This window comes from Aulonocara sp. 'chitande type north' Nkhata Bay, linkage group LG14 (genome assembly GCF_057382095.1).
Source record: "Aulonocara sp. 'chitande type north' Nkhata Bay isolate Kocher_YH1m ecotype deep benthic linkage group LG14, A_spYH_male_GT1.1, whole genome shotgun sequence".
Classification (NCBI taxonomy): Eukaryota; Metazoa; Chordata; class Actinopteri; order Cichliformes; family Cichlidae; genus Aulonocara; species Aulonocara sp. 'chitande type north' Nkhata Bay.
The window spans coordinates 13413627-13430637 of NC_141357.1; the positions used below are offsets into that span (position 1 = coordinate 13413627).

The window sequence follows — 17011 nt, forward strand, 5'->3', positions numbered from 1 at the left end:
TGATGTTCTAGATACGCAATTGAAGCCAAAGTGGAGAATATATCACTTTCTCTTTCTTGAGGATTTAATGTTTTTCTTTGCTTTATTTGACATAATATCAGCATATATTAGCTTGAGCAAGAGGAAGTTGCAGTCAGTTATTTTTACCATTAATAAATTATTTTAAAAAGCCCCAAATCACTACCAATATAGTTTGGCCCATCATTTTTTTTATCACAAATGTAAATGTTTTGCAAAATGTAATTCCTGATTCTAGTTTGATGTAAGATTATGGCATTAACACTTTGCGTCTTTAAAACGGTCCACACTGAACGCTCCGCTCCATTCCTGCTGACATTTTTATTTTTCATCACTAGAGGGTGTTGCAGGACATTCTTCAATCTTTTCTCCAACTTCAGTGAAGCGTCCGCCAAATCCCGCGACTCGTCCCGCTGTCCTTATAATATCATGAGCGAACCATTTCAGAATTCCAAGATATAATTTGTATCAGCATCCTGCCATAGCAAACCTTTCACATAACAAATATTCACCTGTATTTGTCCTGAACTACAAGACCTAACGACAGTCTGAGAGTTTTAACGATGTAATAGAGTTGTTTTGACTTGAAGTGGCCTCCTGTTATTACAAAGCAAAAGATTTACTGTGACTGTACTACTAGTTCCAGAAATTCATAGCGCCTCCCTAGTACACAGGGCATTGTAAATCACAGCCATGCCACACCAGAGGAGAGCTTCACATCCCTAGTCATAACAGGTTAATGGCTGCAGTCTGATTGGACGTTGCTGTGGAAATGGAGCTATCACTCTGACTAGATTTTAGTTTCTGAAGGCCCATTCCCCTCAAACAAAGGTGTCCAGTTTCTCAGTGTTCTAATGAGCCTCTTCCTTCAGGAAAAGCCAGGCCTTGGCTTGACAACGTAAAGACCTCTTTACTTGATCGGTTTCAAAGAATTAAAGGGAACAAAATGACTTCTCATTAGAACTTAGATCTTGTTATTCACAAAAGTAGTTGGCTCCACAAGATTCAGATAGCTTGATAAGGCCAAAGGCCTTGTTGTGTTCAGCATTCTTGTGGTACTGAGGTTGATGCTAAGCATTCCCATCAAGTATTATTGGAGGAAAGAGGCCTGACATGCATCCAGCACACAGCTTCTTCAATTAAAGCCGATCATGCCGCGCTTCTGGTCCGCAGCTTTGATGTCTGCATCAAAAAAACAAAAACAAAACAGAGTTCATTTTGTTGCAGTAAAAAAGAACTGTGGTCTGAGGAGCATTGAACATCCGTGTTCTTGTTGAAGAAACCGGGCCGTTTTGTTGTTGCAGCATTGACCTCTTTCAGTGTACGCAGACCCTGAATAGAACCAGGAAGTTCTATTCTGAGTTCTCTCTATCCGCTCTATTTCTGTGGTCTGCTCTCCCTGGCTGTGTGGTCCCTGGACCTGCTTTATGGGCTGACAGCAGTGGCTCTTACACAACCGGGGATCTGGAAATAATCCTTCTGTCTTAAAGAGCTCATTTAGTCTCGCGATGGAGTCTTTCAATGATGGCACACAGTATGTGTGTGAGTTTGTGTGTGATGGTGGACCGAATCCTGTGTTCCTACCTATAAACAAAGACTCAGAGGGAAGACTCTGCATTTACAAACACTAGCAGACACTGGGCTCATATCAAATGACAGATTGCAGCTCTGTGGTTAATATGGAAACCAGTCGCCCCCTACTGGTGTATACAAATACAAAGTTTGTCATTCAAAATTGTGCAACTGCCTAAAGACTTAAAATAAAGTGCGCGCGCTGCTGTAAACTTTGTCCGCTGAAAAGGAGAGTAATTGCTACATCTGTTGATGGGCTTATTGTTCCTCTTATTAAAAGGGAACATGACTCATCTGAGATGCTTTCTGTTTATATTTTAGCAGCAGAGATGTGTTGAGGTGCTCACGATATATCAAAGTAATGGCACTAAGGCATTTTTTCCTGCAGGACAAGCAATGCCAGCTTGTTGCCATGGTGTCAGCAAACGCTATGATAATAATAAACAGCAGACAATAAACCGACGATTTTGCTACCACAGAGTTAATCTACAGCTGCATTAAAATGACAGCATCCTCAGTGGGCTAGCTTTAATAACATCACAGCCTAACCACTACAGAGAGAGTCAAAGACGTCATGCTGTCAGCGTGGGAACACAACGACGGCCATGCCAGAAACTGCTGAGCAGCAAAGATACTTTTTTCCCAATTTGAGGCCTTGAGGCAGAAAATGGAGGAGTGGACACCGTCATCAATTTGAGCGAGAGCAGGAGGGTATGATGCATTAACCGTAGGGGAACACCCTGACTAATGCGGCATTTATAATACATGAAACCACCAAGTTACACATTTTTGCCAATTTGTGGCTTCCTTTGGTCATGTTGCGCTCTGCTTTCCTTATTCACAGAAGAAGTAGTATATAAACGGAATGAAAGAGCTGCTGAGATAATTTGGACAGACTCTATGCAAACCATTTCTCGCACACTGCTGCAACAGGAAACAGAAGAGGGTACTCGAAGAGAGAAATGTCAGTCAGTCCATGCTTTGGCAGGGAAATAGCAGCGTTCCCATAAATAAAGACCCGTGTGGGTGAAGTTTTTGTTTTGCAGGATACGACTATCATCCGAGTTTGCCTGTGATCTCCACGGTGACAAATTGACCGATCAAAAATATAGGCCGTGAATAAACAGAGTCATTCTTTCCTGCTCTAGTGAAGTCATGCTTACAGATAATATTTACATCCAAGCAGTGGAAAGGCTCATTCATCCCGCAACCTCTGGCTAGGTTCCTCTGGATGGGGAGGCACTGTGTTTACCAAACTCTGTGAGTGTCACTTGACTATACACACACACTCGAGCGATTTCTCTAACTTTCCTTGAGAATGGGAAACAGACCTTAAACTGGCATCGCCTTGCATCTGCAGCAGCACTGTCGTGTGTGTTTATGTGTGTGGGTACAGTAACACCAGGCTTTGTTTTGTCGAGTGTTGGTGGGGCCTGTGGACTCAGCAGGTGCTCTATTTACCGGCTCTTTGTGCCCTCTCTAACCCCCCCCCCCTCCCAGAGGGAACGGCCTCCGAGCCGCCATAAACTTTTGATGTGGCCCAGATCCACCACACATGTGGGACATGAGCTCACTTAACGAACGCAGACGCTTTGCAACAGCCGCAGTGTGGTACTGCAATTTGATATTGGTATTTTCAGTAGGACAGAGAGAGAAAGTAGGAAGAAGGGGAACAGAGTGAGAGTGGGAAAGGAAAAAAAAAGAACAAAATAAAAAAATATTGGCATCTAAACCTTCTCCTCTCCTCTTTTTTCTGAAGCTGCCAGTTCTAACCAGTCGGATGTTTTATCTCGGCCCACAGTGTGCCCGGACGGCTTTTACAGTCTTGACTGTGGCCAGATGTGCGAGTGCAGGAACGGTGCCCGTTGCCACCACATCACAGGAGCCTGCCTGTGCACCGCCGGCTGGGCAGGACCACACTGCATTCTGGGTAATGGAAGCCACATCATTAAAACAGGGTGTGAGGGAGGCCCTCACTGCAGCCCATCACGACATCCTCTCCTTAAACTCAGCTATGAAGTGTTTGTGAACAATTATCTCTATAATGAGACATTGCCAATGACTTTTTTAGGGATGGGTAAGGGTGGAGAAAGGAGGGAGCGCAAGAGTGCCCTCTGGCATACATGGTTTAATTGAAGTCTATTCTGGATAAATGCACCCACATGTATATAGCGATCAACATTAGGAAAGGGAGAGCTCAACTTGGAAGAGACTTTAGCAGCTAACCAGTGTTCTCAGGCTGAAGTTTCTTGAGGATTTCATGCCATTGTTTTAATGAAGCCAGTGAAATACCCACTAAAGTCCTTAGTCTGTCATTCTGCAGTCTTATTCAAGACTTTCCTCTCGCCCACAGCCATTTTGTGGTTCTAACTACCAGAACCAGAGTGAGCAGAAAGCCACGAGCATGACTTAATCATGCACCTCTGTCATTATTGCATTTTCCTCTTTCTTAAACCCCAAATGCCATCTTGGACTTTGATTATTACTGCGTTTACAATATGGGTGCTAAAAACCATAATGTCTCAAATGACCAATTAGCTCTCACGTCTGTTTTCTAGGAATGCAACTTGAATATTATTGAATGTGTGTGTGTGCCTGCATGTGTGTGGCAGAATGCCCAGAGGGTCAGTTTGGAGAGCAATGCAGTCAGACCTGTGAGTGTCAGAACGGAGGCCAGTGTAACCATGTGACTGGGAGATGCAGCTGCACAGCTGGGTGGACCGGAGATAGGTGCCAACTGCGTGAGTGGCTCATCAGTTAAACTGCTAATTACTGAGCATGATGACCGTAATGTCAAAGAAGTCTATTTTTCAAACCACTGTGCTGTGTTGTAGAACTTTTTGGCAGTGTAAATATCAGTCAGCAGACTCTGAAAACCGACGTTAGTCATGTTATCTATCTCGGGAATCTCTTGGCGCAGTTACTGCACTTGCAGAAATGAACTCATGATATAAGAAAGGCTAGAAAAATATAATAGAACGTTTGCAGTCAAAACTCAAATGCTTATACTATGTTGTGTGTATTCAGCCTGTCCTGCAGGACGATATGGAGGGCACTGTTCAAGTCAATGTCTGTGTCAAAATGGAGGGACTTGTAACAGGATCAGTGGCCGGTGCTCCTGCCCACTGGGATGGACTGGAGCAGCTTGTGAACTGGGTGAGTCTGACAGTACTACGGATTAAACTGTGTTTTTTACAACTTTTCAGCTGCCAGTTAATGCAAATATCTAATCAGCCAATCACATGGCAGTAACTCATTCCATTTAAGGATGTAGACATGGTGAAGACCACCTGCTAAAGTTCAAACTGAGCATCAGAATGGAGATGAAAGGTTTAAGCAGCGTTAAACGTGGTTGTGGGTGCCAGATGGGCTGGTTTGAGAATTTCAGAATCTCCTGATCTGCTGGGATTTTCCCACACAACCATCTCTATTGTTTACAGAGAAAGGCAAGAAAAAGAGACAATATCCAATGAGAGGCAGTTGTCTGGGAGAAAATGTCTTGCTGATTTTAAAGGTCAGAGGAGAAGGGCCAGACCACTTCAAGCTGACAGGAAGGCAACATTAACTCAAGTAACCACTCATTATAACCAAGGAAGGCAGGAGAGCATCTCTGAACAAACAACACATCAAACCTTGAAGCAGATGCACTCCAGTAATAATAATGGATTGCATTTATACAGCGCTTTTCGGGGCCCTCAAAGCACTTTACAATTCCACTATTCATTCACTCTCACACACTGGTGGAGGCAAGCTACAGTTGTAGCCACAGCTGCCCTGGAGCAGACTGACAGAAGCAAGGCTGCCAGGTCGCACCATCGGCCCCTCTGGTCATCACCAATAGGGTGTCTTGCCCAAGGACACAACGACCGAGACTGTCCGAGCCAGCTCGAACCGGCAACCTTCCGATTACAAGACGAACTGCCAACTCTTGAGCCACGATCGCCCAGTAGCAGAAGAGCACACCAGGTCTTCTGCTACTGGGCGCCAGGTGTGACAAGCTACAAAACAGTAAACTGAAGTTACAGTTCACTAAGGTTAACCAGAATTAGAAACTGAATATTTGAAAAACTATGATGGGCCTTGATTTCTGCTGCAACATTCAAATAGGACATTGTATCGCCTTGTATCAGCAGTTCAGGCTGGTGTTGTTGGGATACTTTATTGGTCCCTTCGTACCAACTGAGCATTGTTTAAACACCACAGCCTTCAATGCTTTCATTCCCTTTGTGACCAGTTTGTGTACTTTCTGATGTCTTCTTCCACAGCAGGAGAAAGTGCCATATCACAAAACTCCATCATCTCAAACTGGTTTCTTGAACATGACAGTGAGTTCACTGTACTCAAATGACCTCCCCAGTCACTGGATCTCAATCCAACAGAGTACCTTTGGGATGTGGAACGGGACATTGACATCATGGATGTGCAGCTGACAAATCTGCAGCAACTGTGTCATGTCAGTGTGGATCACAATCTCTGAGGAATGTTTCCAGCAACTTATTGAATCTATGTGGTGAAACAGGCAGTTCTGTAGGCAACCGGAAAGGCCAACTCACTGCTCAAAAGGTGTATGTAATAGGGGGATAGTGAATGCACATTGTAGGGAAGCTAAGAGAAACAAAACTTTTTTTCTTGATTAAATATTTTGTCTTTCTGTCCCTGTCTTCATAATTTGGTGCCTTGGAAAAGCCATGTTGTATTTGTGTGATAAATTATTACTTGAATGTAACTTTTCTCTTAACCTTCCTTTCCATCTGTCCCAGAGTGTGAAGAAGGACGTTATGGAAAGAACTGCACCGAGGTCTGCCCCTGTATGAATGGAGGGAGATGCGACAGAGTGACAGGAAAATGTGTGTGTCTCCATGGTTGGACAGGAGACCTCTGCCAGTCAGGTGATTTCCTATACTTACAGCATAGTTGTTTTATCATAATCTAGTACCTGCTGATGCGGGTTTTTTTTTCAAAGACACATAAAATTGTAGCCTGTCTCTCAACATCATGAGAGACAGGCATGCCCCTGTGCTCCATTTGCTAACATTTGGATATCAGCAGCAGAAAGGTTTGTTTACTCCAGGAAAAGAAGCCGATAGCTTATAACATGGTATGTCAAAACAGTTTGTGCAGTTAGCCTTCCAAGCATATAAAAGGTAAACATCTTCTAAAAGTGCATCCTTGGCTGCGATGTTGCATGCTAACCGCAAGCGCTTGTGTTTTTTGTCTGAAGCCTGTTCTAAGGGATTCTTCGGGGAGGGTTGTGAGCAGAGGTGTGACTGTGCCCATAGTTCGAGTTGCCACCATGTGACAGGCCGCTGTGAGTGCGTGCCAGGCTGGAGAGGAGCCAGGTGTGACAAATGTGAGTGCGTACAGGACTGAGGAAATTGCGGCTGAATGAAACTGGCACTAAAGAACATAAGAGTGAAGTGACTGTGTGTGTGATGTGTGTATTGACTGACAGCCTGCCTCCCGGGGTTCTACGGTGCTTCCTGTGCCCAGCGGTGTCAGTGCCAGGCTGGAGTGTCCTGTCACCATGAGACGGGGAGCTGTGGCTGCCCAGCTGGACTCACAGGGGCTGGCTGCGAGAAAAGTAAGAAGGAAAACAAAACCTGTCTGAATGAATTCTAATCATGAGGTGATTAGTGGCTTGCTTGCTCAATTTTTAGATCTTAAATATCCACAGACTTTCACTAATGTCCTTTACCTGTAACAGGTAGTCAGGAGAGTATACCTACATGGCTTACATTTGAGGCCATTTAGCTACCTTGTTGATAAAAAGACTGTCGCCTTGAAACAAACCAATTGTGTGCTTGTGAGAATGTTTCATTATTCAAACCGTACCCTTAAGGAGTGTATATAAGCAGCGTCCCTCCTCAGCCCTTCACCGCGCCTTCTACTCACCCACCCTCCTCCCCTTCCTTACGGCCTCAGCTCCGTTCCTCTCCTCACACACTCCCCAGACATCTGATAAATGTTACACACCGGTTGCCAAGTAAAACAGAAGGCATTGTTTTTGTCTCCTCGGCGGCGGATAAGGGCTTTTGGAAGGCAGACATGCATAATGACAGCACCGTAATTGCCTCTTTAGTCTGGAGTCCTTTCTTATCTGTCCCCCACGCTGCCTGCTGCTGCCTGACTGAGTAGCTTAGTGCTGCGGTCTCACCCGAAAACATGCTCGGTTCACAGATTCATCTTGTTCCCTATGACTGATTGTCTGGGGACTTCATTCATTATTGTGATGAGCGCATATGTATGTATGCAGACAGGGTGTGTGAAAGAATGTCCCTCTGTGTTTGCCTGGGTTTGGGCACCAGGGAAAGTTGCTGCGAGTTTTGGTGTCATTAGCAGTCAATACTGAATGTCCCAGTATGTTCGCAGGATAATCTGAGGAAGGAAAGGGAAACGGCATGCGTCTTTGTTCCCACATACTATTGAATGTGTGCATAAAGGCCTTATCTGCTGCTGTATCACGAGCACTATGGATATCTGCACAATGTTTCTTTTCGGGTGTGCAATGCCCATCAGGGATAACAATGAAAAATTAAGACTGCATTTGAGGCTCATTCCTTTTCATTTTTATTTATTTTATTTATATCCAGAAATATGTATCTTCTTTTAACAAAGCTTTAATTAACACACACGTTTTAGGCTATAAATTAACAATAGGATTTTTGAAAGCTTACTAATTAACATGCTTTTAAACTGCACTGCAGCCCCAAACGTCTTTAGATATTACCAATGGTAGGTTCAGGTCAGAAGGCAAATACCCGACACAGCTACCTGTAAGCACCCCAGCACAAAGTTCATTTTAGGTCTTTTTACACTGATTCACAACCTGCTGCGCACTCTTCTTCAGGCAGCACTCATTCCTAAATCAGTATCAGTATTTCCATTGGTAAGAACACAGCCGACTCAACCCAGCTCAATCTCTGTGCTCCATTTGACGCTTGGAGAGCTTCAGACAAACAAAAAATCAGAATATATATTTACACACAAACATATATATATTATAAAGATATTAAATTATAAGCATAATACAATACCACTGTCTTTGATCCAGGCATGAGAGGTTAGTTGTTCAGCTGACCTGTGCATCGAAGATTTATCATTCACCTTTGAACAAAGAAGGTAAATGATCCCAAAAATTGCTTCTTACATTCTTCTGTTGTGCTAATGTGCGTGATGTGCTGCCGGTTTGATCATTTTAGCCTGCCCTGCTGGAGTGTTCGGACAAAACTGCACCAAGCTGTGCCAGTGTTCAGGAGACCAAGAGCAGTGCCATCCGGTGACGGGGAAATGTAGCTGCTTGCCCGGTTATTATGGGCCGCGATGTGGGCTAAGTAAGTATACTGTTAATCTTCTGTTGCAACCACTGGCTAATAAGACGCACCTGCTATTATCCATTTATTTATTTAGTTTTTAATAAAACAGGAAGTCTAATGAAATAACTATTGCTGCGGAGTACATATTTGGCTACACTTTAGATTTGCATGACTCAATGATATGTTTAATTTAAGCTAGTAATAGTTTTGTGTGTCTGGTTTTTCTGTAGGATGTAGAGCGGGGACTTTTGGGCCGAACTGCAAGTCCAGGTGCAGCTGCATCAATGGTGGTCGCTGTGACTTCAGGACTGGTTCCTGCTACTGTCCTCCTGGCTTCATAGGCAGCGACTGCAGCTCAAGTAAGTCAAGAAAGCTTGAATGTCCTTGTCCTCTAATAAAAGTCATATTTGCGAGTCATATTTCTGCCTACTTATACTTATAGCTTGATTAGAGTCACAGTCTTTCTTTTACCCTGTCACCTTCCCCTCACTCCCAACCAGTTGCGGCAGATGGCTGCCCTACCTGAGCCTTGTTCTACTGGGGGGGGGGGGGGGTTTCCTGCTACAAGGGAGTTTTTCCTTCCCACTGTCACCAAGTGACAAACCTTGATTTTCTCTGCATTATTGTAGGGTCTTTATCTTACAATATAAAATGCCTTGAGGTCAATGTTGTTTTGATTCAGTCCTATATAAATAAAATTGAATCTAACTGGATTGATTTAGAGACTTTTTTTGATACAACCATTCTTTATGTTGCGTTACAAAATTCTGGTCGACATCAACTGAAGTAATGCAGATGCCTGTAAAATTAATACATGCATAGTTTTTAATTTGTTCTTTCATATGGATGAAAGCATATCTATTCATGCAGGTTGTCCAAGTGGATACTATGGGAAAGACTGTGCTAAGATGTGCACGTGTGGGGAAGGAGGACAGTGTCACCCAGTAACCGGGAGGTGTATCTGTGGCCCTGGTAGGATGGGATTGTCCTGCGAGCAAGGTAACGTTAAACCGAGGATGTTTATTTGCAGTATATTAGTGCAAAATTATATATTTGCAGAATTTTAGATGCAAAGTGGCAAGAACAGTGCTGCACATCAGAGAATGATATTCAAAGAACTACAAGAGTAGTTTCAAGACTGACTCTAAACAGGATACATACTGGCACATTTAACATTTTGCAGCAGCTTTAAAGTGTCACCTCGCTGTTCAACTTTAAGCAGAACCATATCACACATATCAAACAGGCTTTATATTTAGACATTTTTCTTTTACAATCCTCTCGAGTTTACAGAGAGTCACCACTGAGACTGCCATGCATCATTAGGAACCACTGGCTCTAATGAGTTCTTTAGAAACAGGACACTTAACTAGAAATGAGAAACAACCACTAAAATGAGGGTGTAGTTTTCAACATTTTCCCTGTGTATTTAAGTTACAAATTCTCCATTTCCTCAGTGTAAGCGCTGCGATGATCACAGGGCTTTTATTCCCACTAAACAGAGGCAGAGCTGAGTTTTCTTAATCTCTCCTTTTATCAGCAATTCAGCTGGATTGCAAACAGGGAATTTCCAGCGCTGCCTGCACTAAATGTTCTCGTCTTCAGCCTCCTGCATGTACTTGGACATACCACCTCTTAAGTTCCTCTTGTTGAATGTTTACATAAACCTAAAGTGGCTCATTCTCTGTGTTCCGTGTCGCTGGATTTGGCAAGGAAGCAAATAAATAAACAGGGGAATCAAAGACGGCTTGCTTATTGTTTTCCCAATCTAAATTACCCAGAGAAACATGATTATTCTTTTATATCAGCGCCAAATTAGGCTACTTTGCCATCTCTTTAGAAACTGTTGCTTAAATAAACACGAGCGTGGTTAGTGCAGTCGCGTTTGTGTGTGTGTGCGCGCGCGCGTGTGTGAAAGAGACAAGGGAAAGCGCGAGCTGTGCACTGTGTGTGTTTTATGTTTGGTGCAACCACTAGTGCTTTTGCTGAACAGAAGAGTTCTAGTGTATTATGATGTTTCCTGAAAATTGTTTCTCCAGTGTGTCCCAGGGGGCGCTATGGCATGCAGTGCAGAAACGCTTGCAGCTGTCTGAACGGGGCTTTGTGTGACCCCAGTGATGGGTCCTGCAAGTGCGGCCTCGGCTGGACTGGACCCCGCTGTGAGACAGGTACTCCAGATATTCCACAATAAAAAAAATCCTAAACTCAGCAGAATTTGATTGTGGTCATTTCAAATTAAAAGCCAACAACAAACTTTATATTGCAGTAGTTTCCCCATTATTAGCTACATGATGGACTTCAGTCTGCATTTATGAAGAAGACATTTTCCCCAGTTTTAATGTTTTCAGTGTTTAATGTTTGATGCACACATTTTTTTACTTTTTTACTCCAATAATCATCACTCAGGCTTATATGTCACATTTCTTTCTAGTGTTATCAACCCATTGTGTGTGTCTGTGTGTGTAGCCTGTCCACAGGGAAAATATGGGCTTGATTGTGCACAAGACTGTCCATGCCTCAACAATGGGACCTGCGACCGCTTCACTGGCAGCTGCAGCTGTACTGCAGGATACTACGGCCACTCCTGTCAACACAGTATGCAAACCCTCACTCGAAATAAAGAAAAGAAAACTTGGTTATAAGGTTACTAGAAGTCCCGTTGACATTATGAAATGTAGATCTTTTTCAAACTCCCCTGGTCACATAGAAGACTGAATGAATCCAGATAAAACACCTTTTTAACCAACCTAAATCCTCTGTCTTGTGTTCCTCCCAGCGTGCCCATCTGGGTTTTTTGGAGTGAATTGCGCACACACCTGTGTTTGTAAGGTGCTGCAAGCATGCGATCCTGTGACAGGCAAATGTGTGTGTCCACCGGGCTACCATGGCTCACAGTGCCAAAGACGTAAGTATGTTACATGCAACTACATGGGAGTAAAGGTTAAACGAGTAACAAAGAGGGATATTTGTAATTCAGCATGTCTGCGAAGACTTAAAACACAGCAGTGCTCACAGTCACATGTTTGTGCTCATTGTTAAATGGCCACCTGGATAGCCAGCTGCGACTGTACATGGGGAGATATGAGCATGAATGAATGAGAGACTTCCAGCAAAATGTGAGTGTGTGGTGGCTGGCAGACAGGCTGTTAGGTAGGTGGGCAGGCAGGCTGGTTATTTGATGAGAGACGGGTGTTTCCCTACTGCTTAATGCATTCTTGTTACATCCTCATGCCCTCCTGCAAGCTCGTGGGGCTCTCAGCCCCAGTTTGAGTGCCTTAATGGCCACTTCAGTACCAGCAGGAGATAGGACTGAGCACTGAAGAGCAGCTAGAAGGTAGCCACATGCCTCAGACACCGACCTGGATCGATCAGGGTGTTTGTGTCTATCTGAGAAAATGTTTATGCACAGTTTCTTATAACTAAATGCTGTTGTTAGTACTGTATGTGAATCCATTCATTTCCATTAAATGTATATTTGCATGTGTGCTAAGAACTAAATTTCAATTTCCAAAATGTTTATTAAATGTGTTAATCGTCATCTCGTTCTAAAAGGGATTATGTTAAAAAAAAGGATATTTTTACGTATACACGTGTTATCAACTACTTACAGCAGGTTTCAGTGCACTCCCAGTCTATTCATGTCTAATGAAGCAGTTTCCGTGTAGTTAAAGAAGAACTTGAATGATCATTACTGCATTTTTCAAAGTATGCGTGTGAATGTTTCTGTTTTTTCTTCTCAGGATGTGAGGCTGGCAGCTTTGGACCGAACTGTGAAAGATCATGTGACTGTGCTGGCGAGGCCCCATGTGACCCATCGACAGGACGCTGTCTCTGTCCCCCAGGAAGAACGGGGCACAGATGTGAAAAAAGTAGATATTACTTTTATTAACATGATTCACTTAAATCCAAAATAGATATTAAAAAAAGATCACTTAGGGTGTCTTGCGTCAAGTCTTTCCTTTCTTTGAATTTCCTCATTTCTTTCACTGTGCCTTTTTTTTTTTCTCAGCCTGTGACGAAGACCGTTTTGGCCCTGAGTGCTCCCTGCTGTGTCGCTGTTCTGACAGGGCCCGCTGTGATAGGGTGAATGGACGTTGCCTGTGCCCGCTCACCTGGCTTGACCCTTCATGTAGTGAAGGTAAACACACGAAGAAAATAGATACTTGCACTATGAGACGCATAGTGCAAGTATCTAAAAGACTTGAGCAACCTCTAATTTTTGCATATGTGTGGAAGTAAATGGGAAATAGGTGGAGGAATTTATTGAAGTCTGCAAACATACATGGAAATACAGCATACAAGGCAAAATACAAGTAGTCTTCAGGAATAGTTCTTCAGGCTTCTTGAAGGACATTCAAAGCTCTTCTTTGGATGTCGTCTGCCTTTTGTTCTCTGTCAAGATGATCACGCACTGCTTCAATAATGATGAGGTTCAGGCTCTGGGGAGGCCAATCCATCAATGATTGTGTTGCACTGTGTGCTTTTACTGCATTATAAGTGTGTCTGGGATCATTGTCATATTGAAAAGCCATTGTCAATCAGATCATTTTCAGATGGTATTGAATGGTGGATCAAACTCTGATGTAATCTGATGATCATTACATCACTTTTAAAATGATTTGGTTTTAGACCTTCCACTTCTTCGTTTTGTCTTCCATTTGTCAAGTTTCCTCATTTTTTTTAGGATAGATTGCATAATATATATTGCATGATATATCTCATATCACGCTTTTATCTATGAAACTCATGGGAACCACCTTGGTGGTACAAAAATACTATGCTATGTCTGTCAAACTGTCTATTGCATTTTTTGTAGATTCAGTTAAATAAGAGGGAACAAAGCTGCAAGTAGCAAAGGGCCTGAAAATACAGTTCAAAATTAGTTCTCTGCTAAGTTGTCTGTTATATCGCAAAACAAAAAAAAAGAAAGAAAAAACATTCCTCTAAAATTGATCAGGCACAAGAATTGGAATTAAAAAAGACTGAAAAATTAGCCAATGAGTGAAAATGTTTTTGAAAGACCTTCAGAAAGCCTGGGGAACTATCAAGACTACTTAAAATCACAGTAAAGTACAATATAAAGAAATGAGGTGTGACTCAAGACTTTTGCACAGTATTGTAGACACAGACAACCATGTATCATTACATTAGAGGACTACAGATTATCTGCCTAACCTCTATCATCATTTAACCTTAAAGAGTGTCCTCCCCTTTCAAATTAACAATTCACATTGTGAGCACTGACTTTTTGTTGCCTTTTGGGAGACACCAACCCATAATGTGTCTCTGTAAATCCACTCAAGTCCCCACAACATGACTAATACCTGACCACACACATGCGCACACACTCGCACACACAGAAAACATAGACACCCAGGGTCAAGGGCTGTAAAGCTGAACCAGCTTTAGTGAAATACTGTGTCATGAAGTGTGAGAGGCTGAGCCCCATCACTCTGTGTGTCACCCTGTCTCTCTCAATAGCTGCTCCCGTCTCCTGACAGTTATTTTAATCTGCACCCAGCATGAAGCCAGTCTTGAAGCTGTCTTCATTTTACCTCCTCAAAGCCAAGCGCACGGGGAGACTACGTAGCAGTAACTTCTCCTCCAAAATCCCCAGAACATTTGCTTTTGATTTGCAAATAGTGCTGATGTCTTCTTGCCTCTTTTTTTTTCTTTTCAGCACCGCTCCACCAAACCCCGGGAGTGCTGAACTTCTCTGTGTCCCAACGAAAGAGAAGAACAGGCAGCCACAAACCACATAACCCAAGCAGAGGTACAAACATCTGACTGGGTGTTCAAACACAGGACTTGGCTCAGTGAAGCATTACTCAGATCATCTCGGTAAAGGTAATGCTGGTGTTAATATGTTCGCTCAAACTTGTAGTCGGCTGTCAGAAACTGGCACTCAATCACCAAATCCCAAGCTCGGGGGCGATCAACTAGTGGACCTGGCATGTGAGAGGCCTTCAAAGGAGCATGAACTCAAACGTACCCAGTCAATCTAAAATTAAAAGTTCAGAGTTACACAAGCTCCTTAGCAATACGCGCGCACACACACACACACACACACACACACACACACACACACACACACACACACACACACACACACCTGAATTACATTTGTCACTGACACGAGATTCTTTTCATCCACTGCCACTTTTTTTATGTGGGTGTCCATAAAAGGCTTAATGTTTAGTGTAAAAGAATGCCAAGCATATATCTATGTAAAAATAAAAATGTATGAAACAGATTTAGAAATACCGGGGCAGCTTGTTTACTTATTTTAAAACACAAAAGATGAACACACACAGAAAAAGTCAACGCGAGACACAAAAATATGGTCCAAAAGTGAAAAAATAGAATATTTTATGTGCACCAAAGTGGCCTATTAAATGCTGGAAAGAGTCTCACAGTGGTGCTTGCACTTTTCAGATACATTTTTTGCATTTTAATGTTAACGCTTTTCCCTCTGAAAAGAATGAAGATCAGATAACCAGTTCATTTGTGAAGAAGCTGGCTCTGGGACACAATAATGGCCCAATATTCGTCTCAACTCACTTTAAGGTTAAGTTTGGCTTGACCAAATTTCATTTCCCTGCAATTCAAACACTCAATTTATTAGCGCTGACCACAGGTTTTCCTGGTGCAGTGCTGGTCGCGAGTCATTACATTTAAACTTCTTTCAGATTTGTGTTCGCCAAGTGAGCTGCTGACACAGAGGTGGGCAATTTTACAAAAAACCCCCCAAAAAACAACAACAAAAGAAAATGTTACTGCACTTTTCTCTGGACTTACAGTAGTAGAAACTCATTTCACCCTTTCACTACTGCACTACTTTTACAAGACATTTTATCTCGATTGGTGTTCGTCTGTTTTTATTTTTTGTAAAAAACTGTATTTGTATTATATCTCAGGTCGGTGCCAGTTGTATCACTCGTAACCCTACTGTGCTCATTTCCTGGCATATCAGTGGTGCTACATTGTTTAAAAGAGAAGATACATTTGATTTATCAGCCAGTTAGTATGTTTCATTTTGTCATCTGTGACGGTGCCGTGAACCAAATAAATAACAACAAACACATCTGTGGACATTTCCTTTAACTAACCATCTATTTTTTTTGTAATGTGTGCTATGAACGCAGCGTTGCATGGTATTGATTTTTGTGATCCCTAAGTTGTGTGGGCTGGGGGTTTGGGGGTGGGAGGGCACTAAGGTATGGGTGGAGGTTTCAGCTGTCATTGAGAGCTATGGGATCATGTGGCTCTTAGTGTGTTTGTGTGTGTCAGTGTGCAAATTTGAGCAAGGCAACTACCAGACATCTCTCATCATCAGCCTGGGCAGGGTCAAGCATTAAGGCCATGCCTGCCTTCCTGATAGTAAACGGTGGGTTACCTGAGCTGAGTGTTAAGGTGTGTGTGTGTGTGTGTGTGTGTGTGTGTCAGCATCAGAGAGCAAGTGCACTCTCCCTGAGGCATTTTTCATGTCCACTGGAGCGTTTTCTCTCCCGTTGGCCAACGGCGGCTGTGGTCCGGCACTGGCGGGCAGGTGCCTGGACCATGCATGCACCCTATATCCAGGATGTCCTGGGTTGAGTGATAGGTGAGTGAGCTCAGTACCAGGGGACTCTCCCCCCACCCCACCCTAAACACTCACTCTCCAGTGAGGCTGATGGATGGCGGCGCGCTCCTGCTCGCCCCATGTTGTGACAAGCAGCAGATGTTCTCCAATAATGTTTATCGGCTGGGCCTTCATCTTCAGATGACACACACCTGTTTCCAGTCAAACACGCCCAGAGAGGCCATCCATCCACCGAGCTCTGGGTGGCCGCTGCACCACCGTATCAGCCTCTCCACAGCAGCACGCTGGGCGAGCAGCACCGTAAATGAGGGACTGGCATGGCAAAATATCTAATCTAAATGGCTACAAACAAGAGATGCTTACCACGCTGTTGTGCAGAGGCTTGGCTCTTCTAGGACTGATATTGCATTGATACAGTATGTTTCAGCGTCCTTGTTTTTTTGTTTTGGTTTTCTTTTGCATGATTTGAGATATGAAAAGCTTTTTGAGAGTGCCAGAATTTCAAAGGACACTTTTGTTCCATTGC

At 43.2% G+C, this 17011-nt stretch overlaps 1 protein-coding gene across 1 annotated transcript in view; it reads left to right on the plus strand.

Moving 5' to 3' along the window:
* egfem1 (EGF-like and EMI domain containing 1) overlaps positions 1–15956 on the plus strand; it is a 54703-nt gene extending 38747 nt beyond the window's left edge. Inside the window, exons 24-38 of the mRNA XM_086261066.1 lie at positions 3392–3520; positions 4203–4331; positions 4618–4746; positions 6351–6479; positions 6812–6940; positions 7043–7171; positions 8790–8921; positions 9134–9262; positions 9774–9902; positions 10943–11071; positions 11370–11498; positions 11680–11808; positions 12644–12772; positions 12913–13041; positions 14584–15956. Of these exons, the coding sequence (XP_086117192.1) occupies positions 3392–3520; positions 4203–4331; positions 4618–4746; positions 6351–6479; positions 6812–6940; positions 7043–7171; positions 8790–8921; positions 9134–9262; positions 9774–9902; positions 10943–11071; positions 11370–11498; positions 11680–11808; positions 12644–12772; positions 12913–13041; positions 14584–14690 (1916 nt within the window). The 3' untranslated portion in view covers positions 14691–15956. The remainder of the gene's footprint in view (positions 1–3391; positions 3521–4202; positions 4332–4617; positions 4747–6350; positions 6480–6811; positions 6941–7042; positions 7172–8789; positions 8922–9133; positions 9263–9773; positions 9903–10942; positions 11072–11369; positions 11499–11679; positions 11809–12643; positions 12773–12912; positions 13042–14583) is intronic.
* Positions 15957–17011: the final 1055 nt, after the last annotated feature.